This window comes from Protomyctophum bolini, assembly GCF_963924005.1.
Source record: "Protomyctophum bolini genome assembly, chromosome: 16".
Taxonomy (NCBI): domain Eukaryota; kingdom Metazoa; phylum Chordata; class Actinopteri; order Myctophiformes; family Myctophidae; genus Protomyctophum; species Protomyctophum bolini.
Window position 1 is genome coordinate 15,264,590 of NC_137877.1, and position 26,780 is coordinate 15,291,369.

The 26,780-nt window shown below is 43.8% G+C and overlaps 1 protein-coding gene across 1 annotated transcript; it reads right to left on the reverse strand.

Annotated features, from left to right (window-relative positions):
• Positions 1-383: 383 nt before the first annotated feature.
• cwc22 (CWC22 spliceosome associated protein homolog) lies at positions 384-26,644 on the reverse strand. The gene is made up of 20 exons (XM_080785774.1): positions 26,595-26,644; positions 24,296-24,347; positions 20,268-20,506; positions 19,018-19,274; positions 17,996-18,196; positions 17,754-17,882; positions 17,154-17,322; positions 16,871-16,924; positions 16,212-16,347; positions 15,796-16,002; positions 14,681-14,743; positions 14,475-14,576; positions 14,246-14,327; positions 13,522-13,582; positions 11,101-11,178; positions 10,701-10,853; positions 9,225-9,352; positions 8,928-9,029; positions 7,944-8,101; positions 384-2,765 (listed from the first exon to the last, which is right to left on the reverse strand). Exons 2-20 carry the CDS (start codon positions 24,345-24,347, stop codon positions 1,765-1,767), a joined length of 3,372 nt encoding a protein of 1,123 aa, XP_080641900.1. The 5' UTR covers positions 26,595-26,644; the 3' UTR covers positions 384-1,764.
• Between the last annotated feature and the right edge of the window lie 136 nt (positions 26,645-26,780).

A 26,780-nucleotide genomic window follows, 5' to 3' on the forward strand; every position in this document is an offset into this window, starting at 1 on the left:
AAACAATGTTCAACGCTGAAATGTTATAATTCTGTCCCGATAGTTAGTTACATTCTAGGATATGTCACAGCTCCATAGAATTAATTTTAAGCTTTTCCAGTCTGTTGTCTATGGTGACTCGGGATGAATTTATGAGGATATCAATTTTAGCGTTTCTGTATCCTAATTATGCACAGCAGACATATTGGAATGAAATTGGGTCTCTTCCTTGCTTCCTTCACAGGTGTTGCCAAAGTTGCTGAATACTAATTAAGGCTCTGTTCCATTCTGGTCAGAGTGCTCATATTGTACTTAATAATAAAAAAATTGGTCTGTGACACACACACACACACACACACACACTGACACACACACATACATACAGTCGACAGTTGAACAGTGGAAATTATTTTAACGTTTATTTATTTTTTATTTTTTATGCACCAAAACGTAACAATTTAATCATTACAAAACAAAATATATCGACAAAGACGGCAATAAAGTGATGCTGTCGGATACAAAAATGACTGACATACTACAGAGATACTGTGTGTGTGAGAGAGAAACTGAACGGTCCGTAACCACTGAAACCCTCTAGACTTAGTAAACTGTAAACTTTCCATCTAAACCAAATCTCATCACAGAATAGAACAGAATCTACAAGCTCAAAACACACCACACGGCACGTGTTTTGACCTTGTAGATCTGCTATTTTGCCCCCCCACCGAATATGAATGCTGGGGTTCAAGTGGTTAATTCTAGTCTTTGTCTAAACTACACTACACTGATTCTAAACTATACAACTATAGGAATCTATGGGCTCCGTGCAGAAGCGTAGTCCTGGGTTTGGCAAACCCCGTATCCTGTTCACGGAATGGGATGGGACGATAATCATTTATCACGATTAAAAATAAAAATAAAACGCCCACAATACTCGTATCGCAGAGATTTTAATCTATCACCAACAATACACTGATACTACAACCATGGGTGTTGGAACATTTGTATCAAACGGGGGTCCGCAGCCTAATGCACATCACACCGAGGCCTCCTTTTACAACAAAACATAACTTTGGTTCTTGAACGGGTTCCGTTCTAGATTCTTGGAACCTTGGTGCTTTTTCACGGAAGCGGCAGCCTTTTTGAGGGGCGCTAGCCCCTGCTATAAACAGGTTAAATGAGTCAGACTTTAATATTAGCGCCCCTCACTTCACACAAGTGGGATTTTTTTGGTTCTGAACCAGCTTTATAGGGTTCTGAACAAATACATTTTCAGTGGAAACACTCTGAACTGGTTCAATGAATATGCTTGGCTGCTCGTTCTGTGAAACCACCAAGGTTCCAAGACTGAGCTTGTGAGTTCAATATTCCTTCGGGAAAAAAGAACGGAAGCGGTTCTTTCCCGGTTGGAAAAGGGGTCTGAGGGTCCTCAAAGTGCAAGAGGTTGAGACTGTAACTTATATACTGTCCTAAAAGCTAGAACTAATGCTATGCTAAGACTAAGACTAGACCAGACCAGACCAGACGGACCAGATGGGATGGAAAAGGACAAACACTTAGAGCAGTAGGTCTCAACAGTGTGGTCCGGGGACCCTCGAGGAGGTTCCAAATGAACCCTTTATGTTTTTACAGTTCATACAACTCTTGAGAGCGTACACAACGACGTTACCACTGTGCACACACGCTCAGAGTCATGGGCGTCTTTATTAATGACATTGAATCGTTTTGAGAACCACCGATTTTTTTTCTTCTAGAAAATAATGCAAAAAGAAAGATAGATGTGTTTCATCTCCGCCGGTGAGGCGACACCTCCCTGCGTCGGTTCCTCTCACGGTTCTCCTTGTCTCTCTCCTTCTCCTCCCTCCTGTCTCTCTTCTCTTTCCTGTCGTCCTCTCCCTTCTCCCCTTCCTTACATCTGTCTCTCCCTCCTCCTCTCTCCCGGGACCTGTCTCGCTCTCCTCTCCCCCTCTCCTCTGAAGACCGCTCCCTCTCTTCGTCCCTAATATTTGGCCTGTCCCTCCCCCTGTCCCTCTCTCCATCCCTCCCCCTGTCTCTCTCTCCGTCCCTCCCTCCATCCTTGGCTCTGTCTCTCTGTCCGTCTCTCTCCCGGGACCTGTCCCTCTGTCCTCTACCTCTCTCCTCTGGGGACGGCTCTCTGGCTTTGTCCCTGATCTTTGGCCTGTCTCTCTGTCCGTCCCTCGCCCCGTCTCTCTCTCCGTCCCTGCCTCTGTCTCTCTCTGCGTCCCTCACGTTCTCTCTGTCTCCGTCCCTCGCTCTCCTGTCCCTCTCTCCTCTTCCCCTCTCCTCTGGAGTCGGCTCCCTCTCTTTGTCCCTGATATTCGGCCTCTGATCTCTCTGTCCGTCCCTCCCTTTGTCCCTCTCTCCGTCCCTCACTTTGTCTTTTTCTCCGTCCCTGCCCTTGTCTCTCTCTCCCTCCCTCCCCCTTTCTCTCTCCCCGTCCCTCCCTTTGTCCCCTTTGTCTCTCTCTCCGTCTCTGCCTTTGTCTCTCTCTCCGTCCCTCCCCCTGTCTCTCTCTCCGTTCCTTTCCCTCCCCCGGACGTCTGTGTGTGTGACCTCGTGCTCCTCGGGGTCACGTGTGCGCTCCTTCCGCGGGCGGGCCTCGGGCTTCGCTCCCTCGCCTCCATCGTCCTCCTCGCAGCTCAAAGTAGGCCGTCCGTCGGCGCGACGACGGACGGTCTTTTTGCTCTTCTTCTTGGTCGTCTTCTTGCTCTTCTTGCTTTCCGTTTTTTTGTCTTTGCGTTTCTTCTTACGTTTGGAGTCAGAGTCTGGAAAACATTTAAATGTTTTGGGTTTACTTTACTTAAAGATGGGGTGCCGTGATTTTTTCCACCCTTAAATATGATCACCAGGAATACATTTTTTTTTCAAAAAGTGTACAGTATTAGTTAAAATTACGTTTTATGTGGACATGCCCACCAGTTCATTAAGTATGCCTGGTGGGTGGTGATCCACCTGAACTGAAGCCACGACCACAGCTGTGGTTGTATGATAAAAGGGGAGGGAGGGGTTAGGGGAGGGATGATATTGTGATGTCACTATATCAGTTTTTTTCATTGGCAAGATTGACTGTCAAGGTTTCAGCCTCCAGGAAGAAATCCTAAATACAAAGGGAAGACATCATTGCACATAACCACACCAAGGGGTCTGATGAAGTACTGTTACCTCCATAAAAATGAAAAACTGGGGGGAAAATAATACAAAAATCACACCTGTGTGAAGTGAGGGGCTCTCTTATCATTATACATCATCATACATCCTCTCATGAACAACTGCATTTATGATTGGTTGGTTAAATGTATGTCATATTTGGCAGACATTTGACATAATTTCTCCTTTCATTGTCAATGGCAAATATGAGAAGTGTGGGGACAAAAGATGTCTATAGGAGGGGCTAGCGCCTAAGCATGTGACGGTTTTCGGTTCAATGATCGGGCTTCATCTAGTAAACCGGATACATTTATTTAAACTGACCGAACCGTTTTTTTTTATGTTTACCGACGGAAGTGGTCGCAGCGCTCGCTGCTCAAGTGCTCAAACTTGACTGCTGCTAGGCAGTGCTGGCTGCTGTAGCCTGCAGAGTTCTTGGAATTATTAAATCCATTATTGGCCTGGAGAAATTAAGTTTAATTAAGTCCTCCACTGGCACGGCTAACAAGTTAGCCAGCCATCTGTGTTTTGTTTACCCGGCGGCACCAGAGGGACTGAGAGGGTTTTCTCGTCAGCGAAAAGTCAACAACAGAACACGTTGACAAGCGTTAATTGCCCAAGCGGCCAGTGGCTTTAAATTTGTATTTATGTTTTGGACTCAGGCTCAGCGGACCCCATATAGCTGTTAGACATGCAGATGCATCTATGAGATGCATGCGTGCATATCACGATGCGTTAATTGTTTGATGATCAAGTATCAGCAGCATGTATTGGTATTTGAGGATGTTTTTGTTTTCACGTCCATTTGCACTCACTAAGAAGTTTGAGGTTTTTTCTTTTAATTGAATACTTTATAACAGTTTGTAAGAAAAAGTACGGTTTAATACAAATACAAGAATTGAGCCCAAGGAGGCAAGAAAACACTATGGCTTGTTTCCATTTGTGTGAGCATTGAAAAATAAAGACAACTGTGTTAAACTTGTCACTCTGTTGTCCAAATGATGGTCTTTATACATGCTAATCCAACATGCATCATAGCTATATGGTCACAGCTATGGATACAAAAATGACTTAAGTGTGCCCTCAAGTGGTCAAAAACCCGGTTTTACCGCTTGAGTTAGTTTTTTATTGAATATCGTAGCGTTTTTTTTTTTTTTTTTTTAACTAACCAATCCATCAATAGTTCCATACACAAAGACCTCATGTCTGACCCAGGGGTCATCAATAATTCCATACACAAAGACCTCATGTCTGACCCAGGGGTCATCAATAATTCCATACACAAAGACCTCATGTCTGACCCAGGGGTCATCAATAGTTCCATACACAAAGACCTCATGTCTGACCCAGGGGTCATCAATAGTTCCATACACAAAGACCTCATGTCTGACCCAGGGGTCATCAATAGTTCCATACACAAAGACCTCATGTCTGACCCAGGGGTCATCAATAGTTCCATACACAAAGACCTCATGTCTAACCCAGGGGTCATCAATAGTTCCATACACAAAGACCTCATGTCTGACCCAGGGGTCATCCATAGTTCCATACACAGACCTCTCAAGACGTGGTCTTGTCCGTGGCAAAATACCCAATTACTGAATGTCAAGTCTCCAGGTTTTCTTCAGAACATGTATGACACTGATTTACTACGCCGCACTATATGGCACATTAGGAGTCCAACTAGTACTAGTGGTTCTCAAAGGTTTTTGCAAGGGCCCCCTTAACTCTGAGTGTACACAAACGGAAACAAATAAGACCCGGTTGCTAAACTATTTGGATTGGCATTGGACAATCACTTTTGTGGTGGGGTTTAGCGAAGGGCTAATTAGGCCTACACCTGGCAATTACTAACTTTTTAGTCTGGATCACAATTTTGGCATGCCAGGATTCAATTCACGTAATTGTCCAATTATTTTCATTTTTGTGTGCTCAGCCCGTAGAATGCTTCACTGCAAAATGCCAAGTCAAGCGCTCCCTAGGCTCCTGCCCCCTAGGCTCCTGCTCCCTAGGCTCCTGCCTTCAGGTTCCTGAATTTCAGTCCAAATTCCATGGTGGGGATTAATTATTTTATTCGATTCCCGCCGAGTGTAGGATTTCGCCATTTTGAATGGAAATAGCAGGTCTACAAGCTCACTAAAAACATTTTTAAAAGTCAAAACCTTGTATATTTTATTTGGCATATAAATCTGACGTGCGTAACTTTTGCTTACGAAGCCTAAAAGGCCAGACATTAATGTAATTTTATTACGTATTATGTTCCAATACCAAATTATGTGTGAAATCAATGTCATAATCGTGACAGCTCCTTATCACGCACGAATATTAGCATTATGTGCAACACCCAGGACCTGAATGGAAACAAGACCGCAAGGACTTCTTTTCTGTGATATCCTTTTAGACCGTGTTTGAATGTGCTCAGCAGTGTTTACATTTCTGACTAATAAAGTATTCAATCAATCAGGCATTGTGAGCTTGTAAAGCGTCTATTTTCTGAGCATTTATTATTACTTGCGCAAGCAGAGCGTGCAAGTACTGCTGGGTATGTCGGTGTTGTCCACCGTGAATGTGAAAGCAGTGTGTCTACGCCACTCAGTGAATAACTAACCAAAATAAATATTTGTGCCATAATCGTGCTGTAAATAGGTCAATATGGACCGATGGTGGTCCGAGTTACTATACCAGTGGTTTAGAGAGGAAATAACATCATAAATAGCACATCATCTCTGTAAATCTCAACACACAGTATTCCGCCACATTTCAAGCTTGTGGATCTGCAACATTTTATGCTTTTGTAAGATGCTAATTTACATGGGGGAAAAAAAAGTTAGAATATAGAGTATAATATGAGTAATAAAATGAGTTAATGACGTAATGATTACGTGATCGAACAATCGCACTGAAATAGACTAATAGACACAGACTCGTGCTGCAACACACATAGGCAAGTGTTGGAGCGGCACTCAAGAATGACTAAAAGCAATACAAAGTTAACTAGAATAAATCCTTTTCAAAGAACTACAAAACATTAAACTAAACTGAACAAACAGATCCGCTTTAGAAAAAAACAAATCAAAACTAAACATGAAAAACAAAACAAAATCTAAACAAACGGCAAAACTACAACCTAGGTTTGGTGTGTCGACGTCGCCCGGGGGGAATCCGGTCCGACAGGTCGTTGTCAAAAAGCGAGAAGTCGAAGGGCTCTTCTTCTTCTTCCCATCCGTCCATGTTTTTCCACACGTGGAGGTCGATGTAGCGGTCCGTCTGGTTCAGCGTCTTGTCCGAGAGCAGCCATCCTATCTCCTGGCCGCTCGTCACCGGACGTTCCTTTAGCTTCCTCCGACTAGTCTTCGTGCGAGCCACATCCGTGGCTCCTGAACCCGTTCGAGGCCCGTCCACGTCTCCTGAATGCATCCGAGGTCTGTCCACGTCTCCTGAATGCATCCGAGGCCCGTCCAGGTCTCCTGAATGCATCCGAGGCCCGTCCAGGTCTCCTGAATGCATCCGAGGCCCGTCCAGGTCTCCTGAATGCAACCGAGGGTCTTCCACGTCTCCTGAGTGCATCGGAGGCCCATCCATGTCTCCTGAGTGCATCGGAGGCCCTTCCATGTCTCCTGAGTGCATCCGAGGCCCTTCCATGTCTCCTGAATCCATCCGAGACCTGCTCATGTTTCCACAATGCATTCGAGGCCCCTCGATGGCTAAAGAGAACATAGGGTTCTCCTCCTCCTCCTCTTCGGACAGGCACTCTTGTTGTGCCATCTCGCGCTGCTTATTTCTCAATAAGTCGTTGAAGCGCCTGTGGATGGCATGCCACTTGCGCTCCTTCCCGACCTCCTCCTTGTAGACGTTGGTTTCGCGGACGGTATTCAGTGCCCTGGCTGTAGCCCTGTCAATGGCCATTTCAGTTCAGCGGACTCCGTTCTTCAAAAGTATCAATTTTCACGTTCAGTAGAGCCTCTGTTTCACGTTCTGCAGAGAGGCTCTATAAAGGATATTTATGACATCACGCTGTGACATCACCACCTCCCGAGTGAATGTCCGACATCGTATATATTATGACAGTCATGCATCACAGGCGCAATATATCATTAATTCTAGACATGTGTGCAACATGACAACTGTTTTAAAGTATTGCTCAGTGACAACTAAAGTCTCTGTAATGTTTATGTTGTACTATTACAAAAAAATAAAGGGATGTAAGATCATTAAAGCTGAGCTGTTGCCAGAGTCCAGTGCATTCTGCCAACTTCAGGTCCAGGACATTGTCACTCTTCACAATGAATACCAATAGAAGTCTATGTAGAAGAGCCGCCATTGGACTGGCCCCATGAAGTGAGTTACGACAAGGGGGTTGTCGTAACTCTGTCTTACTTTATGGCTCTGGTGCACACATACCGTAGACATCAAAGGGGGCTTCAACCCCTGCCCTTTTACCCGTCTGTAAAAAACTGCCCTTTCCAGACCATGAACGCAGCATTTACTATGGTGAAAGAGATGCAAATCCATTGCCGTACCCGAAAGCAGCATTGAGGAGAATTGCCTTTTTCTGAACTCTCCTGAACTTGAACGCTACATTTTTACATTTTAAGATTTTGTCCTCTGTGTCGTGCGCCACACCTCCAGTAGTGCAGGGTCACGCCCAGGAAATAGCTGATCTACAGTCAGAGGATTTGTAGATCCGCCGTTTCTCTCTTTTTTTTCAGCCCCTGCCTTCCTCTCCAACATTCTCTGCACGTCTCTCTCTGTGTGTGTGTGTGTGTGTGTGTGTGTGTGTGTGTGTGCGCGTTTACCTGAGCTGCTGCTACTACTGCTGCTGCTGGAGGAGGAGTCTGAATCGCTGGACGAGTCCGAATCCGACCCGGAGTCGGACGAGTCAGACGACTCCACGTCCTGGTTCTGAGTCATGATCATCTTAGGAGCGTTCTTCAGGTGTTCTCTCAACTCATCACTGAGACAGACAGACGGACACAAAGACAGACAGGTCGGTAGAGACACAGACAGGCAGACACAGACAGACGGACGGACGGACAGAGACACAGTCAGGTCGGTGCTTTGCGCTCCTGCGTCTTTCTTTGAGTACATCCATGTTAGTGTGGGATGTCATGGTGACCGGTGCCAGTGTGTTGGCAGTTCTTGATGTCTTTTTGGCAGTGTCCTGCTAGTCTCATTCTCCTGGTTACGATTTTCTGGCTCACCCTTGGTATTCCCTCATACAGGGTTCTTGTTGGCAACATGTACACTCTTGCTGATGTTAATATCAACCGATTACGGTTCATAACTGTATCCTGTAGCGCTCTTAATATCAACCGATTACGGTTCACAACTGTATCCTGTAGTGCTCTTAACACTCCGGTTCGGTTGCAATAATATAAGAAGAAGAAGAAATTCCACTGGCTACGGGAAGTTGGGAACGCAGTTTTTAGAATCGTAATCTCTCTTTTTGGACCAAAACAAGCTTGCTTGCGGCTCATTTCTCTAAACAAGCTTAACCTTGGTTAAAAAAATTATGTTTTGGATAAATAAATAAATGACAATCGCGGCACCCGTTACATAGCGATAATTCACTTCCTGACTCTCGGTTTCCAATTGAAGCGGCTTTCAAAGTAAGAGTCTCGCCATATTAAGACTGGGCGGCGGGTCCTGGAGTACACTTTTCCGACACCAGATGACAATGTCGGCGGTCAATGAGCCCCGCCCCCTGTCACATTGCACATTTATATATATATATTTCATGTACTTTATGTGGCTATATATATATGTGTGTGTTGTCTTACGTCAGTCCTCCCAGGCCGATAGAAGTGAAGAAGTTGATCGCAAAACGAGTGTTTCTGGGATTGTCTCTGGGAAACATGCCTTCAAAGAAACACTGCAACGTTCTGCACACACACACACACACACACACAATTTAGTGAATATATTTTATAATTATACAATTTCCTACAGATTTGTTTTTACATAAGCCTCTTCTCCATTTGTCTGTGTTGCATACAGGTCTTTGAGTCAGTCGTTGAGTTTGGGCAGACCCAGATAGGGCACAGAGCTCATGCATGTGTGTGTGTGTGTGTACATACGGGTCTTTGAGCCGGTCGTTGAGTTTGGGCAGGCCCAGATAGGCACAGAGCTCCTGGAAGAGAATCTTCACAAAGATGCGACTGGACGATGTGGTCGTCTCTTCACTGATTTTAATGCACTCCAACACCTGAGAGACGGACAGACAGAGAGAGAGAGAGAGAGAGAGAGAGAGAGAGAGAGAGAGAGACCTTTTTAAAAGGTGACGCACCACAGGGCGCTAGTTCCTCCGACGTCTGGCTCTCAGACGTGATGCCATGTGGCAGCCACAGTGGGAGCCCCTCACTTCACACAAGTGTGATTTATTTTGTGTAGCAGAAACATGAAGCAGACGTTCCTATCCAGAGCAACATTCTGGGAGGATCCCAAGGCGTTCCAAGACCATTTTGGAGATATAATCCCTCCATCTGGTCCTTGGTCTGCCCCGGGGTCTCCTCCCAGTGGGACGTGCAGCGAGGACCTCGCTAGGGAAACGCTCCAGAGGCATCCTAACCGGATTCCCGAACCACCTAAGCTGGCTCCTTTCCAAGCGAAGAAGCAGCGACTCTACTCCAAGTCTCTCACGCGTGACTGAACCTCTCTTCTCACCCTATCTCTAAGGGAGATGCCAGCTACCCGTCTGTGAAAACTCATTCCGGCCGCTTGTATTTGCGACCTTATTCTTTCGGTCATGCTAAGTTTACAGGAATAGAAAGGCTCTAGTTTCTATTAGCTTGGAGGAATCCCCATCGATGATATCATTGGCCGGCAGGTCTCTGAACTGTCCACAGCCCACCAATGAGACATCACCAGTAGACAGAAATGGTGCCATCTGCTCGTATAATTGGTCCTCCATTTACAGTGAGTGTAACCATCTTATAATGAGTATTAGCGAGGACTAATAGAGGGTATGTGCATGCATAAAGCGAGTGGCAAATAAAGTGAGTTAAATGTTGTTTAATGTTGTTTAACTCATTTAGACCTGAGGCCGATTCAGTTTTCTGATGTTTTTATGTCAGTGGTGCTCAACTTTTTCCATGTCAAGGACCACCAGAATTATCTGTATTTGGCCACGGACCGTCACCCCCATCTGAAAATATGTTCTTCCATTGAGGGACTTCGCCAGAATCAAAGATTTGAGTTCAAAACGTTACTTTGAAAGAACATATATTCAAAGATTTGCGCCACATATTCACAATTTCTCAAAAATAGCAGATCTACAAGCATGTATGAGCTTGTAGATCTGCTATTTTTCAACAGTTACAGTATAACACAATGCTGAATGGGTTAATGCAACCAGACAGGACTTTTCTGTTTGGACGTCGAAGGCCAGAAAGTAGGTTTTTTGCAACTCAGTGGGCGTTCCCGCATAACTTCCGGGTAAGTGAAGTTTGTGTGTGTGTGTGCATACATGCGATCCAGGGCACATAATCGGTGTAGAGCAGATGAGAGGGGTGTGTGTGTTTGTGTTGCGTGTGCATGTGTGTGTGTGTACATACGCTCCAGGGCACAGAGTCGGTGTAGAGGAGATGGGCGAACATTCTGGCGACGTTGCGTAGTTTGTTGGTCTCCAGACGGTGGATGGTTTCATACTGCTCTGAGAAGATCATCTCAAAACACTCCATGTAGTCCTTCTTCAGCACGCAGAACCTCTTCACGTACGCACACATGCAAACACACACACACACACACACACACACACACACACACACACACACACACACACACTTATCAGTCATCAAATCAGCAACGTCAGAGGCACAAGAACATACTCGGCAGAGGAATGACGTCAGCACAAAGTCAGTATCAAGTCACATGAAAATACGTGACTTCTCTCTCTGTGTGTGTGTGTGTGTGCGCGCGCGCGCGCGCGCGCGCATGTGTGTGTGCGTGTCTTACCCCAGCCAGAAGACCAAAGAACTTCTCGTATGTTCTCTGTTGAGCGCAGCAGTCCAGGATCATGTTACACAACTCCTTCTGTAAATACACAAACACACACACACACACACACACACGGTTATAATAATAACACAATAAATACACATTACTAGGGATTGAGAGCGCTAATTTGCATTGATAACGAGCACCTTATGGATCAGGCTTATCGATCCGGGTTCTTATCGAGCCCACTGGCGAGGATTTTCTATTATTTTGTGGAAAAACGCGAGACGAGAATCAATTCTGAACAGAACCAGTAATATTACTTGGGCCTTCAAATAAAGTTATATTCCAACAGACGGAATGAATGTGTACAGTCACATTAAAAGCTTAATTGTGTTTACCCGGGCAGCGCTGGTTGGCAGGTATCAATATGCTTTAATACAGACATGTTTGTGCCATGTTTGTATAAAATAAAGGCGAAAGCCACAAAAAAACATTTTAAAAAGATACTACTCAATAAGCTTGTTATCGGGTAATTTCGGGTATCTGCTTTTGAGGTCCATCCCTAGTATTACACAACTCCTGCTTCAAGTACACCAACATGCTGTTACACTAGTAACCTAGCAACAAACGATACACTGCTACACAGGAGGTTCTCAAACATGTTTAGCTCAGGTGACCTTACTGTAAATACCCGTTTTCATCCACGGCACCTCCTTAATTACTGTACATTGTTACTGTACAGCACCTCATGTCATATTATTAGCTTTTGCATACGCCTGTAAGATCGTCGAGGCCAGTGCAAGGGGTGGGCTACGGGCTAAGATGGAGTCTGAAGAGGTGGATTTTCAAGGGATCCACTTTGAGAAATCCTGTGTTCACAAGCTCATCCACAAGCTCACAACGTGGCGCGAAGCATCGCGTTGTGACCACACAAAATACTGTTACACAACTAAAACTAAAATAAATACACAACAAAATAAATACAGAGCACAGCCTGAGTACATAGATAGAGAGTACTCTTTATCTGACCCACATCCAATGCTCACGCACACGGCTGGATGCTCAGAGATGATAAAAGCAACCATTAGGGGAACACACACACGCCCTCAGGACAATCACACACACACACACACACACACACACACACACACACACACACACACACACACACACACACACACACACACACACACACACACACACACACACACACACACACACACACACACACTATAGTAACACCTCAGTGAACCTTTTAAATCAACTATAGAAGAAAAACGGGAGACAGAGACACTGGAGGCAGAGATTGGGAACACCACCAATAATAATGATGGTAATAATAAAAAGTTTTTGCACCGTATTTTACGTTATTTCATTTCGCACAGTATATTAATCACAAACTGAAGATGAACATAAACATGGTATGAGCCCATGTATACGCTGTTTAAAGTTTACATGTGTGTAAAACCTGTTCAAACCAATTCAAATAGGGTGTGTGTGAGAAAACATCTCCATCTGCTGGTCAATGATGGGCCTAGCAACCAAGACTTGTTACTGGTCAAAACAAATTGATGGAGCCTAATTAACTTGCAACACAAAACGTGTGCAAAATGCTAATCAGCGTGACAACGTGCATATTGGCCCAAACCTAATTGATTAGCAACGACTCCAACGAGTCCTTAACAAAAACAGGGGTGACTGCAACGACTTTAAATGACAACGACGCTCTCTTGCAGTGGGTTCTGTCTGCCCTACTCGTGCTGCCGAAAAGCAGCCATTCATAAATAATTTCTGAGAGCCGGAGACGAAGCTGTGCGTGGAGTTGTGGATCGCACCGTGAAGAACATTTAATATCCGAGTTATGAGTGCCAGAATGGACTCTGTTTAGACAGCATGTAGCGTGATGCAGTCCCAGACTCCCTGGAACTGAGTGGAGGAGTTGTCAGTCAGCAGCACTTGCACAGAGTACAAGGTCTTTGTACCGTTAACGGTACAGAGTGCAAAGAGTTTTCTTTGTTGTTTACAATTCGTTCAAATATCTATATTGATTTATCAACTTTAACGTGAGACATAAACAACTATTGACTAAAGCAAAACCTTTGGGACTGTGAACTGTTTGAATATTGACGACCGTGGTCCGTGCAGGCTAATGCAAAGCTTAACATTCAATTTAGATAGCATGTTGTTTAGACAGATGCCAGGTTCATTTGCTGACCTGGCATCCTATAGTGTGTATAGTTTCAATGTAGAGATTATTTATGTGTTCATACTATAACGTTTAGACTTGGTTTACTTATTATCCCAGATTAATTTGATCCATGCGTTTGATTCATTACCTGGTGTTTACCTTGCTTATTGCAAGTGGCTCTGGAATAAGAGCGTCTGCTAAATGCCTAAATTACAGTCATTGTAAATTATATAATGTGCGTGTCTTACCGTCTGACTGTCAGGAAAATCCATCTTGATCAGTTTGTGGGCACATTCCTCAAAGTCCAAGCTACGGATGAATCAATCAATGTTCATCATTGGTCTACACATGCAATACTAGTCAGTTAGTTGCATGCAATACATTACGACATATTGTACATCTATTCGAAAACATGTTGGAAATTATACAAATCGACAATGTGTTTTGAAATGTGTGCATTAAATCCTGTTTCCTTTAGGGAATTAATTGGTCTGACTAACATAGTAACATACAGTAGTACATATAGACACTATGACGCTTATTGCAGACACATTAGAAAAACTAAGGTGTATACATTACATTATAAACTGTGTCAATGAGGGAAATACATGGTCCCAGCAGCATTGTGTTAAAGTACTCAGTAAGGCAGTATTTGCCAGAATTTGTGATTTCAAGGACCTTTATAACTCTGAGTGTTCAAATAGAAGTAGAACTCATAATGAGTCGAGTGAAACAGAGTCGATGAACACCGTCAACCTAAATGCCAGACTCTTACGACAAACTCCTGATTGTGGTATAAACTCATTTATTTAATCTGTGGGACTATCAGAGACAAAGTATGTTCAGGCCAGGTATAAATTGCGAATCACACTGCAGTATCTGTACTGCCTGTGTGTGTGTGTGTGTGTGTGTGTGTGTGTGTGTGTGTGTGTGTGTGTGTGTGTGTGTGTGTGTGTGTGTGTGTGTGTTTACCTGGATTGGATAGCGAGATAGATAGTTCGTCTAAATGCCACCAGGTTCACTTCCGTCTGATCAAATATAGTCATCGCCTCTCCTGAAACACATACAAAAATGTTGAGTCTTTATTACGTCTGGGTGGGGTTGGCCTTTCTGTGTGGAGTTTGCATGGCGAACTGTGAAAGAAATGGTGGGATAAAATTAGATTTACTTAAATAATAATAATAATAACATGAATACATACCCTCTGTTCCCTCTGCATGCTCCTCATCCTCCTCGTCATCCTCCTCATCATCATCACTGCCTCCGTCCCCACCAGAATCACTGCTGCCTTCATCAAGGATCTCTGAGGGGGAAGAAACACACACACACACACAGTCAGACGGACGGACGGACATAAGAGTTACTTATGATATGAATGTTTTAAGTTGTAGTCTAACTTGATCTCACCTCTCTTCAGAGTTTTATATTTCTCCTCATTGGCCAAGAAGTCTGGATCCATCTTAAAAACATCTACACACACACACACACACACACACACACACACACACACACACACACACACACACACACACACACAGTTAGTTACAATAAATAGATGAGATTCACATAATACATTTGTTGTGTATTTGTTCCCTCCCAATCATTACAAGAGTTGTGTTTTAATTGTTTTGTTCGTCGTTTTTGATAACTATTAAAACCCTTTGACTGGACACTCTTAACTCCTTTAAGGCCAATGACGTTATCCGCATGTTAAATCAACAAATCCCTCGTGGCCAAGTGACGTGATTGACGTGGTAGACGTACTGGTTTCAGTGAACAGTGAAACCAAGGTGTACTAAAATGCTTATAAGTAAACGATGGAACATGCTAGAATCATAATTCAGCTTGAAAATGAGACATTTCGTGACATTGTGGTCATATCGCACATATTTCTATTGTCATTCAAAAAGTCGCGAAATCTGGCCCAATGCACAATAAGATGTTATTAAGAGATACAAGGTTTCCCTCAGAGACTCTCAAATCCTGGGAAGTTGAGGCACAGGCTATATGGGGTGTCATGGCAGCTTCCATGTCGGCTAGCAGTGTTCCCTATTGGTTCACCAACCTATGTGCCCACCTCCCCTCCCTCCCAAATTTGGAGCGACGCCCCTCTGCACTTTGATTGGTTAAGAAATACATGGTAGTTCATTCATTTTTTAAACAAAATGCCTGGGTCCGCGAGGCTAACCCTGAGCCAAATTCCAATAACCAAAATCTCGGCCACTCTCTCTCGTGAGTGAGTGAGCAAACAGAGTGCCACGCTACGAGCTTGTAGATATTTTAGAAAAATCACTGTTAAAAATCTTTGAATATATATATTCTTTCACAGCTAACGTTTTTAACCCAGATACAAGAGGGCTAGAATGGGGGTCCCTGGAACAACATATGCGGCCAAATGCATGTCATTCTGGGGGTCCTTGACATGAACTAGTTTGAGATCCACTGACATAGAAACATAGGGTTTTCAGAAAACTGTCATGATTTAGAAGACATTTTGTAGAAACTGGTCTCAGTTAACTCACTGAGCAGGTCGTCGATGTTGTAGTCGTCCTCCAGGGGGAGCATGTGAGTGAACTGGTCCTCGTCGTCCACCAGGTCCAGTCCGTCGGGGATGACCGGGTGGTCCTTGAAGCCGTCCTTACGGATGGCGAACATCACCTCAATCATGTACTGGACGCGCTTGTCCACCGACGACTCGTGAAGCACGTTACGCAGCCGCTCAAAGATGGCTGTGAGTACGCACGCACGCACAGACAGAGACAGACAGACACACAGACAGACAGGGGATCAACATATGGAATAAATTCTGTACTGGCCATATATGGAGCGTGATGAGGGCCCAGGTAGGGCCGGGCCTTATTCATTCCTCTGGGTGACACGTCCTCGGTCAGTTTGAGTAATAATGTATAAATAAATAATGTTTAGTGTATTATAGTACCATTAATTCCTCTGGGGGACACCTCGGTCAGTTTGAGTCCACACTCCTTCAGGAAGGCGATGGACACCTCCACACTATCATCTGTGGGACGCTCCAGCAGGAGGGTCAACATCTCCAAACACAATACTTCATGGGCCTGAAAACAGAGAGAGAGACACAGAGAGACAGAGAGAGAGAGAGAGAGACACAGAGACACAGAGAGAGAGAGAGAGAGAGACACAGAGAGAGAGAGAGAGAGACAGAGAGTCAGAGAGACACAGAGAGACAGAGAGAGAGAGAGAGAGAGAGTCAGAGAGAGACAGAGAGACACAGAGAGACACAGAGAGAGACACAGAGACACACAGAGACACAGAGAGACAGAGTCAGAGAGGTAGTCAAGAGACACAGAGACAGTCAGAGAGATAAGGTCAAGAGAGACACACAGAGAGAGAGAGTCAGAGAGACAAAGAGAGAAACCAGAAATAATGTAGTCATTTCAGAGTGCTCCGTTAGCTGAACATGCTGTGAAAGCAGAGATATAACGAGTGGTAGAGTTATCTGTTGTGGTATAATGACTGCGCCAAACCACTAGATGGGGCTGTTGGCCGTGAAAGAGTTGAAGCACTGATCACACAGTGATCAATACATTAAAGCAAACATTAGTAGATATTATAACGTACCACGTTCTGGTTGACCAGGTGAGCTACGAACTTGGAGGCTGTGAGACACTGTTGCTGTAAACAAAAAACAAAACAAAAAAATCACATGATATTCATTACATTAGAAATCATTGTAATGTCAATAGAGAAGCCTGACATCACTGCCACTAGAGTCTGTCCCCTCGCTCACTGGGTTATTTAATGGGTTAAGTGTCTTTCTCAAGGACACGTTTGGGTATTGGAATTTGGCTAGAGAGAGAGAAGAGGGGAGGACAGACAGACAGACAGACACAACCAAGACAACCTTGTCGTTCCTCCGGTAACCCTTCCTGAAGCTCAGGATGAGTCGTTTCAAGCAGAGCTCTCCGATCTGAGGGAACTTGGAGTTGATGATTCCGAGCACGCCGGCGTACACGTGGGTGAAGATGGGAGAGGCTGCCTGAGCCTGCAGGACAGACCTGGTCAGAAGACCTCTGCACGGAACGGAGGGACAGACGGAGTTAGTGTTGATTTCAGACTAAAACTTCGATGAACAATTTTCGTCGACTACCTTTTTACAAAGAGGAAAACTGAATTAAAAACTCAATAAAAAAAACAAGCCATGATGACTAAAACTATGACTAAATATATTGACAATTTCAAATGTATTTAGTCATAGTTAAGTTAACTTTATGAACTAAATTAAAATACATTGAACATAAAAAAGAATAACATTTTAATACTACTCATTAAGCTACTAATTTAGACTGAAATAATTAAAGCAGGTCATGTAGACAATTTTTATGTACAGTATTTGATGTATTACCATGTTTTTGTTCTTCCTTACTGTAAATCGCTCTGGATTAAGAGCGTCTGCTAAATGCCTAAATTGTATTTGTGTGTGTGTGTGTGTGTGTTAAGTTACCTTCCCCTCACTATGTTCTCCTGCAGAAGCTCCTGGATGATCATGGCGATGTTGGACACGTTCACCTTGTTGATCAGCCCATTGATGGACTTCTTCAGAGCCTCCCAGCTCATCCTCTGATAGGCCAGGCTGAGGAAGAGGGCGGGGCAATCGTGAGTAGGACGCTACTCGCTGCATACAGAACGCATTTATGCTCAATGACAGACAGACAGGCACACACACACGCACGCACGCACACACACCTGCTCTTATCTGTGATTTGCTGTTGCATCATCCTCAGTTTGGCGGGGGGGATGTAAGCCCCGCCCGTCCTCGTTAAGATGGGATCAAGCTCCTCCTTCTTCTTCTTGACGGGCGGCTCTTCTGCTGCCGCCGCCGCCGGGGAGGGCGATCGGTCCCGCCTCCTGTGATCCCTGTTGTCATGGCGATCGTCATAACGCTCCCTAGTGGACAGCGAGGACATAGAACTCCATTATCAACAGTAGGCAGACACCGGGGACGACTAGACCTGTTACAGATTATTACATAATCATCTAATCGCTAATTATTTGATAACCGCAATTGTTTTTGCATAATCGTCAACCGTTTCCACGTTTTTCAAAAGAATAGCAGAAATAGCAGATGTACAAGCTTACATGTCAACTATTTGTTATTTTGTACATGTTTTGGAAAGAATACAAAATATTACTAATTATTAAATGTTTCTTTGTATATTTAAGTTATTTGACATATCTGCCCTGTGCAGTTTGTGATTAAGAAGCAGCCTAAAGGCAAACAGAAATACAAATTGTAACGTTTCAATGGTCAATTATGTGTGTGACAATTCATCGTCAACTTAAATGTGTAACCGTGACGGCCCTAGGGACGACTTCAGAGAAGTGCTGGACATTAATGCCCATCATTTTCATGTTAGTCATAGTATTCTATCAACTACTTTTTAGATTCACTGAATAACCAAGAAGCATGTTTTATAAAATATTTTGTAATCTTTTTGTACGAAAACCAATTATTACCGGTAATATGATTATTGGTACGGGTCGATGATAGTCATTCAATTTGTCCCTGTGCAATTAGCGTTCTCGAAGCATGTTTTATAAAATATTTTGTAATATTTTTGTACGAAAACCATCCTCGCTCAAATAGAGAGCGAATATAGGAGGAGTGGTTGACGTCGCACTGCACGCTTGAGGTACGTCAGGACAGGACAGTCTCATTGAAAAACATTGCAGTGCGGATGAGGTGCGTGTGTGTTCGTGCGCGTTACCAAGCACTGCGGTCTCTGTAGCCTCCTCTGTCTTGGCTCCGGGATCTGGCCCTGGATCTGTCTTGACTCCGGGAACGAGATCTGGCCCTGGATCTGTCTTGGCTCCTGGAACGGGATCTGACCCTGGATCTGTCTTGGCTCCTGGAACGGGATCTGACCCTGGATCTGTCTTGGCTCCTGGATCGAGATCTGGCCCTTGATCTGTGTTGTGGTGGTGGAGAACAGTCTCTGGCCATGCTCTGTTCATCTGGAGCTCTCTGGAACAAAAACAAACAAGTTGTGTAAATATATCAACAACAAGGACCAGACACATTTAGGGAAAGTGTACACCCGTTATGTTAACATTTTCAAGGATGGCACCCATGGAATGCATGAAATAGAATAGAAACATTCCAAGCATAATATATTATCAGTCACCACCAGTAGCAGCCCGTCGATTGGTTGTTATCAACGGCTACAGCACGCACAGTGACGCAGAGAAGGCTCAAACAAACACCCTTAACTCAAAAGCACCAGGGTATGGCCAAGTGTGGACAAGGACAGAGATGCAGGATACACACCACACAGACTTATAGTCTGGTGAGACGTAGGAGGACCATAGGGCAGGAGGCAAACCACAGCCCTAGATACCTCTCAGTGCCTGCAAATTGCACTCCCGTTTTACTTCCTAGTAAACCAACAATCCATGTGCTCACTCACTTCACATGGATGTGATTCTTCTTTAACAGCTGGTTTCCTATCTCAGGCTACGTGAGACTACAATACTAGAGTCCAACTCATGGACTAAAGCAAAAAAAAAATCTCATAACTGGAAATGTTTGCATGGCCTAAATCCTAATGTGCAATTTGTGAAACATTGTGAAAAGGAGCCCTCCTATAAACAGTGAACACAATAATGTAACAATAATGTACTAGTAATATTGTCCGTGCTGTTTTACCTACCACCAACCAGGAGAATAAATCACAGACTGAGGATTTAACTTGGAATCAAACATCCAAAATAGGCATTAAGATTCTCTGAACATAATTGCTAGTTTGACCACTACAAATGCTAAAAATAGAACACAGACGCATTGAGAGAGTGTAGATAAACTGTTTGCCTTTTTTCCCACGTTTTTCTTTGGCTTCTAATCTAAATGATCAATATCAATCGTGGCGTCTGAGAACTTTCATCTGTGCACTTTAGAAGTGGTCCAGTCCAGCCGTTGTTCTGACAAGTGTTGCTCTCTTACATCGACGACGGACCTCACCTTGATCTGAGCCACGCTGCTCCTTATCCTCCTCATCGTTCCTTCGTCTTCGTCACTACTGTCACTCTCACTGTCAGAGGAGGAGGAAGAGGAGGAGGAGGGCTTCTTCTCCTGTCCGGGACTAGCCTGGGGGGGAGAGGCTCTGGGCGTGTGGTCCGACGACGGGGCTCTCTCTCTGAGCCTTCTCTCTGGGGGGGACCGGGAGCCATCGCTCTGTGGGCTGGCCTCCTCTTCTAAGCCTGCACAGAGAGCCATTTATTCACGGAGGAAGACGGGTAATGGGTTTGTTGTTTATTATTAGGTATCCCCAGTAGTCCTCACTACAGTGAGTGAAGACTACTGTTCCTGGGGTCCAAACGTTCATACTTCACTATCAAATTAAACATCTATATATACAAGTGAGAAGTGGTACCCATACTCATTCTTTGTGCTCTATCTCCGACCGAACCACACTTTCACCACACATCTCTATATGCAAAATAAATTCGGCACGCTCCCCGAACTGACATAGGCTATTTTTAAGCCGTTCAAGTGTCTTATTTACTCTGCAAATATTACTTTTATATGAAACACGCTGTTATTGCTCAACGTCAACAGCCTACGTCACAATCGTCATGTTGGCGTCTACCAAAATCGTCATGTTGGCGTCTACTACGCCAACTACGTTCACTTAATGGGGCCAGTCTTTCACAGTGACACACATGTTACATGAACCACGCGCCCGGGATGGTTTCTACCCCTCAATGTCGTATTTGCTGCGCCCTTCTAATGCTGCGCCACGCCTACTCTACACTCACTGCTTGCAGCAGCAGCACTCGCTGGGAGCTGGGTCTGCAGGCGACCGTGTGTGTGTGCGTGCGTGCATGTGTGTGTGTGTGTGTGTACCAGGCCCGCCCCCACCCTAGCTTGACAATGTCATCTCGCGCAGCACAGAATCTGATCTCGCGCAGGACATTGATGAGAGAAAGAAGGAGGGGGAGAAATTATACGATCGCTATTTCGCTTATTCCATCTAAATCTCTTTGTTTACAAAATAAATGACTCGACGATTCCCTTAGTTACATCAACATTGTTCTTTCTCATTAATCGGATTGTGCCGAAATATCACCCTTACACCGATCACTTTGCCTATTTTCGCCACACAGCCAACTGCCCCCCCCCCCCCCCCCACACACACACACACACACACACACACACACACCAACATGCGATTCATTAAATAACTATTTCTCCGCACGCGCGCACACAACATTATTCACGTGAAGCCTACAGGGAATTACCGACGGAATGTATATATACACACACACACACACACACACACACACACACACACACACACACACACACACACACACAAACGCTTACAATTTAGAGACGCGCGATTACATAACAGCTGTGCGTCATTATAGCCACACACGTCTCTAACTTGCGGACACAGTCGCGCAACTTTTCAGTTGTGTGGTACTTTTACATTGATTTAACTGTAACAGAAAGTTCCCAACTCCCAGCCACGGAGCTGCAACAAAAAGCTGGCCAGTGTTGCCAAATAAGCGATTAGTAAGTAATGTAATTTAATTTATCAGCCATTTTGGGATTATTTTTGTAGATTGAAAAAATATTGGGCCTCCTTTGCTCTTGCCATGACAATGTTTGAGAACCACTGCTCTAAAACAATATTAGACACAGTTTGAGCCACAAACACATTGCTCTCTCTCTCTCTCTCTCTCTCTTCTCCTTTTGTATAAATTAAATAGGCCTATTCATGATTCTGCTTATAGAGAAGTAGCCTATGTTAGTTTGTTTTATCGACTTGAGAGCTACTTTCAAAACGACCAGCTCAACATACCCACCAAATAAAACTATCATCCCATTGCTGAAAATAGTGACAAAATGTAATTGAGGGGCCTTTCATATAGGCTACATATAAGACAAATGCACATGGAATGGGAAATAGAGGGGGGGAAATGCAAATCGTAGGCTTTTATTTTTGTTGGTATTTGACTTTGCTACTGATGATTGTAAGCAACAACAAGTATTGCATTGTGTGTTTGAGCTGACAGGCCCTTTTTTATGTCAATCACTCAAGTAATCTCAGGTCATCTAAAGCGGAAGATGCAAAAATCGTTTTTTAAATTAAAATTATATATATTTTTACTGCCATGTCATGTGGTCTACCTGCAAAGCCTTTGTAGATCGTGATCTACCATTTGGGCACCACTTAACGTCAGATCAGGGTTTTTTGTCGGCCAGCGCCAACAATGCTCCCCGAAAGCATAATCGCAGCAAATACCGGGCAGTGTGTATGAGCCTTAACATGTTGACTACACTACACTACACATAATAACTAATAACCCGTTTTCAGCTTAAAGCAATTATATTTCATTGAAGCAACTCCTTAGCATTGTTTTCATACCATGGATGTGATAAGAAAATATCAAACATAAGGGAAATATTAAATAGTATCGGGTGTACCAGTTTGGCCTTTTCTTTTTTTTCAATGGGGCAATACATTGATTAAACAAACGTTTGATTGATTGAGTTGTACAATGTTATACAACCCTAAACTACTTTTAGAATACACTACACAATACAATACAATTTCAGAACATATAATATTGGCCAATATGTCAAATATGTAAATATTACATATCGCATTGAATGGAAGCGGACCATTTGTAACACATGTTACAAATGACCCGCTTTTGCAAGTTTTCTTTGCAGTTGCTTACAGACCAGAATGAACGTGAATTCCGTCTAAACACGATGCAAACTAATGAAGAACATAAGCATGAACACATCCATGTGGATTTTTATTCACCAACACCAAAGACAAAAATTGTAGCACACATATACTCCAGGTGTAAAATTATACGCATTTTGAAGGTAAACACTTCAAACTTCCTGGCCACGTAGAGTACGTTGCTGTACACATACTGACGCGATGGCGTCATGGTGGCGTTGACCAATCAAGATATAACGTCCATGTTACAACCGTGAAGCGTTACAACCTTGGCGGCTCTCCCCTACATTTGTTACTAACATTAGGTTGTGGCGAAGTAGAAACGTGGCCAGCAGATACTGTGTTTTGGACAAACAGGCTAGGTATTGGTGTTGATTTGGGTCAACTGGACAAACAGCGTGGTGTTGTTTTGTGTCTGTGTCAGTGTGGCCGTACAGGTCATGTGCAACCTCTTCCACAGAGAGATGGAGACACTAAATCTCAGCTGGACAAACATGTTTGCATGCATGCATCGCTGCCTTGCATGCTGTGTGCTACTGTTGAGTCTGTCACTTACTTTGACTGATTTATGGCATTGTCTTTCTGTTAAAATCCAACTATGTTAATTTAAGAACTCTGGGCATATAGGTCATTGTTTATTCACTGTGCACACGTGTAGCCTATTGTATGTCAGACTGTATGTCTGTCCCACAGTCACAATCCTTTAGTAATTAGGCTGTGGAAATATTCAGGACAAAACAATGGTACATTTCCAATAACCCATCCGTTACTACATGTGGAGTCAACTCCCGCCATTTATTTCTTCCCATAGTGCGTGGCGAAGTAGCTCTGGGATGAGTGCGCGCGAAGCGCGCACGAAATTCTAGTATTATACAATGGAATTCTACCGTCTGGTAAAAAGTGGATGCAGATAGGAGTGAGGAGAGAGGAAAAAGATGAAGGGATAGACATAGAGGAGAATAAATGGATTTCCGAACTAGTTGGGGACGTCAGGACATCTGGGAGTGCAGGGGCGTACGAGGAAAAGGCGTCAGACATTGGGAATGACGTCAAAATGTTATTATCACCTCTCCCAAAAAATAAATAAAAAACGATTCCCGACAGCCTTTGCTGCGTGTCACTCCTTTCTCTCTCTCCCCGTTTCCTTTCACTCTTCACTGTGCTCTACCCAATAAAGGCAGAAAAGCCCCCCAAAAAAGGGGAGTGCGCCGCGTGTCTTTACCATAGAAATACATGGATGACATGTGGACACGGCTCCTTACTACTATGAGAGGGACATTATACTGACCAGTGTGTTGTCGCTGGTCAGGACTGGAGTTGCTTTCCTCTGGAGACTCCATCTGCAGTGCAACACAATTAAACCATCGTTAGTAATTAATCATTACGCTCATGTGTCTTAACAATGAGTGCACTTGTTTAAATGTGAATGATATAACCTTTACAACGGTAACATTGTAAATATGTTATATTGTTTTTATTTGAACGATTTTCAATTGCCCATATATATACTCAAGAGATATCCTAACGATTCGTCAGTGTGATGCATTTACAAAATATTGAGTCTTCACAATTATTATTAATTAGTTTGGCATGTATGCATTTTTGGAGTGGATATGTGTTTAGATGACTGTCAGATTGTAAAATATTTGGAGGAGGAACTGACATGAGATTTTGGCATTGTAGATTTAGTCAATTAAAAAAATTTGAACAAAAAAAAAAGAAGATCAAAGTCCTACTGTATGACCATCTGTGTGGAGCTGCAGGGACCGGAAGTGCCACTGAGCGGTGAACGTGATCGAATCATTGAATCGGATCATTGCCGTGAGCGTGAATAGAATCGTTCATTCAATGAAATGAGCCGTTTCCCCCTCGCTAGGAGTTTGCATGTCCCCCCCCCCCCCCCCCGTCTTCTACTCTAGGGTAGTATACCCTCACATGTTCTCCCCGTGTCTCCTAGGGTAGTATACCCTCACATATTCTTCCCGTGTCTCCTAGGGTAGTATACCCTCACATATTCTCCCCGTGTCTCCTAGGGTAGTATACGCCCTCACATGTTCTTCCCCCGTCTTCCAGACCTGCAGGAATGCACCCAGGGTGCTGCCCCACGTCCGAAACGGTCAAGAAATGACAGAGTTATCGTGTGGGGGTCCCCAGGGGGTCCCTCTACTCTACTGTAATGTACTGATAGACCTGAAATCATCCTATATACAGTTAACATGTATGTGTGTGTTAGGCTGCACAACAGTGACACTTGGTTTTGAAAACCAACCAAATGCTATTTTCGTGCTCAGACACAGCCAGCCAGGCACACATAAAGCTACTTAATAAAGTGGTTGCTCCACTTAAAAATAAATAAAGGCTATGACCAAAACTAAATCAAAATGTGCTGTCAAAATCAACATTGATGCAGAGCAGTAGCACACACTACTGATGACTGGAAAATATATATATACTTTCTTGGTTATGTAAACATGTGCAATCAATGTTACATACAGTGCTGTTTAATCCAGCTGTTGTGAGCACATCATCACATAGTTGAGTGTCAATTAATCCAGTAGTGGTTCTCTAACATTTCCATGTCAAGGAACCCCCAAAATAACATGCAGACCCCCCCATCTGAAATTTATTTACCTGCAGACCCCAATCTGAAATACATTTACCTGCAGACGCAGACCCCCCCCCCCCCCCCCATCTGAAATTTATTTACCTGCAGACCCCAATCTGAAATACATTTACCTGCAGACGCAGACCCCCCCCCCCCCCCCCCCCACATCTGAAACACATTTTATGCCAGGGACCACCATACCAAATGTAGGTTGTTAAAACAATTTCCAAAAATAAAGGAAGAAATAAAATAACTAGCCGATCAAAAAGATCACACCACAGTTGCGGTGCGAGCATGTATATTCAAATGGCATGTATGTTGCATGTTTATGCATAGTACTGTATATTTGTACGTCAATGTTCTCATTAATTGAATACCAAGGACCCTAATGTAAACAAGCCATACTTTCTTGGTTTTAAATCCTCTTTAAGAGGATCTTGGACTTGTATTGAACTGTACATTCCTGTGCTTTCTTTCTACAAAAAGCAATCAATGCTATGTTAAAGTGGTTGATGGCATAATATTGACTAATATTTATACTCTCATAGATGTATTGAAAATGTCATTTGGCTGAGGACCCCCTGGAACCAACTCAAGGACCCCTGCTGGGAAGAACCACTGAGAACCACTGAGTGAATCACTCAATGAACCCAAACAAACTAAACAATCAGGTTTATTAATTATCTCAGGTTTTGACAGCTATAGTTGCAGACAGTGAACTTATTGTTGGTTAACAAACTGTCCCAGAAACACAACAGCCATGTGTCTTTTTGTGTCACCCTGGCGGCTAATGCTACCATGCTAAAGCTATAAGAGTGTGACTTTAATGAACGTCAGTGTGATTCCAGTTGGCTGTAGTTCTACAACAACACTATTGTTGTTATTATTATCAAACGGGAACAGCCCGCGGTTAGAATGTTTAATTAAACACATTTTGTGATGAATGAAAACCAGTTGTAGTGTTTGTTTGGTGTTTTCTTACCCGAGAGTAGTTTTAGTTTACACACCAAGAAGATGCTAAAGCTAATGCTTCCTGATGCTAATCTAAATGATTATCTTCCGGGTCGTCTTCGCTCTGAATCTGGCGGGTTGTGGTTGCAAGTTGCAACCATGTGGGAGCATACCTACCGCCACCTACTGTATGGGAGTTGGTCCTTTGATTGATTGA

Excerpts from the sequence above, each read along its gene's own strand:
- cwc22 (XM_080785774.1), bottom strand. The coding sequence starts at position 24,347 with ATGGAGTCTCCAGAGGAAAGCAACTCCAGTCCTGACCAGCGACAACAC. Across the intron at positions 16,003-16,211 it reads GTCCCCCAGAGGAATTAATG|CCATCTTTGAGCGGCTGCGT; the intron begins GTACTATAATAC and ends GCGTACTCACAG. Across the intron at positions 13,583-14,245 it reads TATCTCGCTATCCAATCCAG|CTTGGACTTTGAGGAATGTG; the intron begins GTAAACACACAC and ends ATTCATCCGTAG.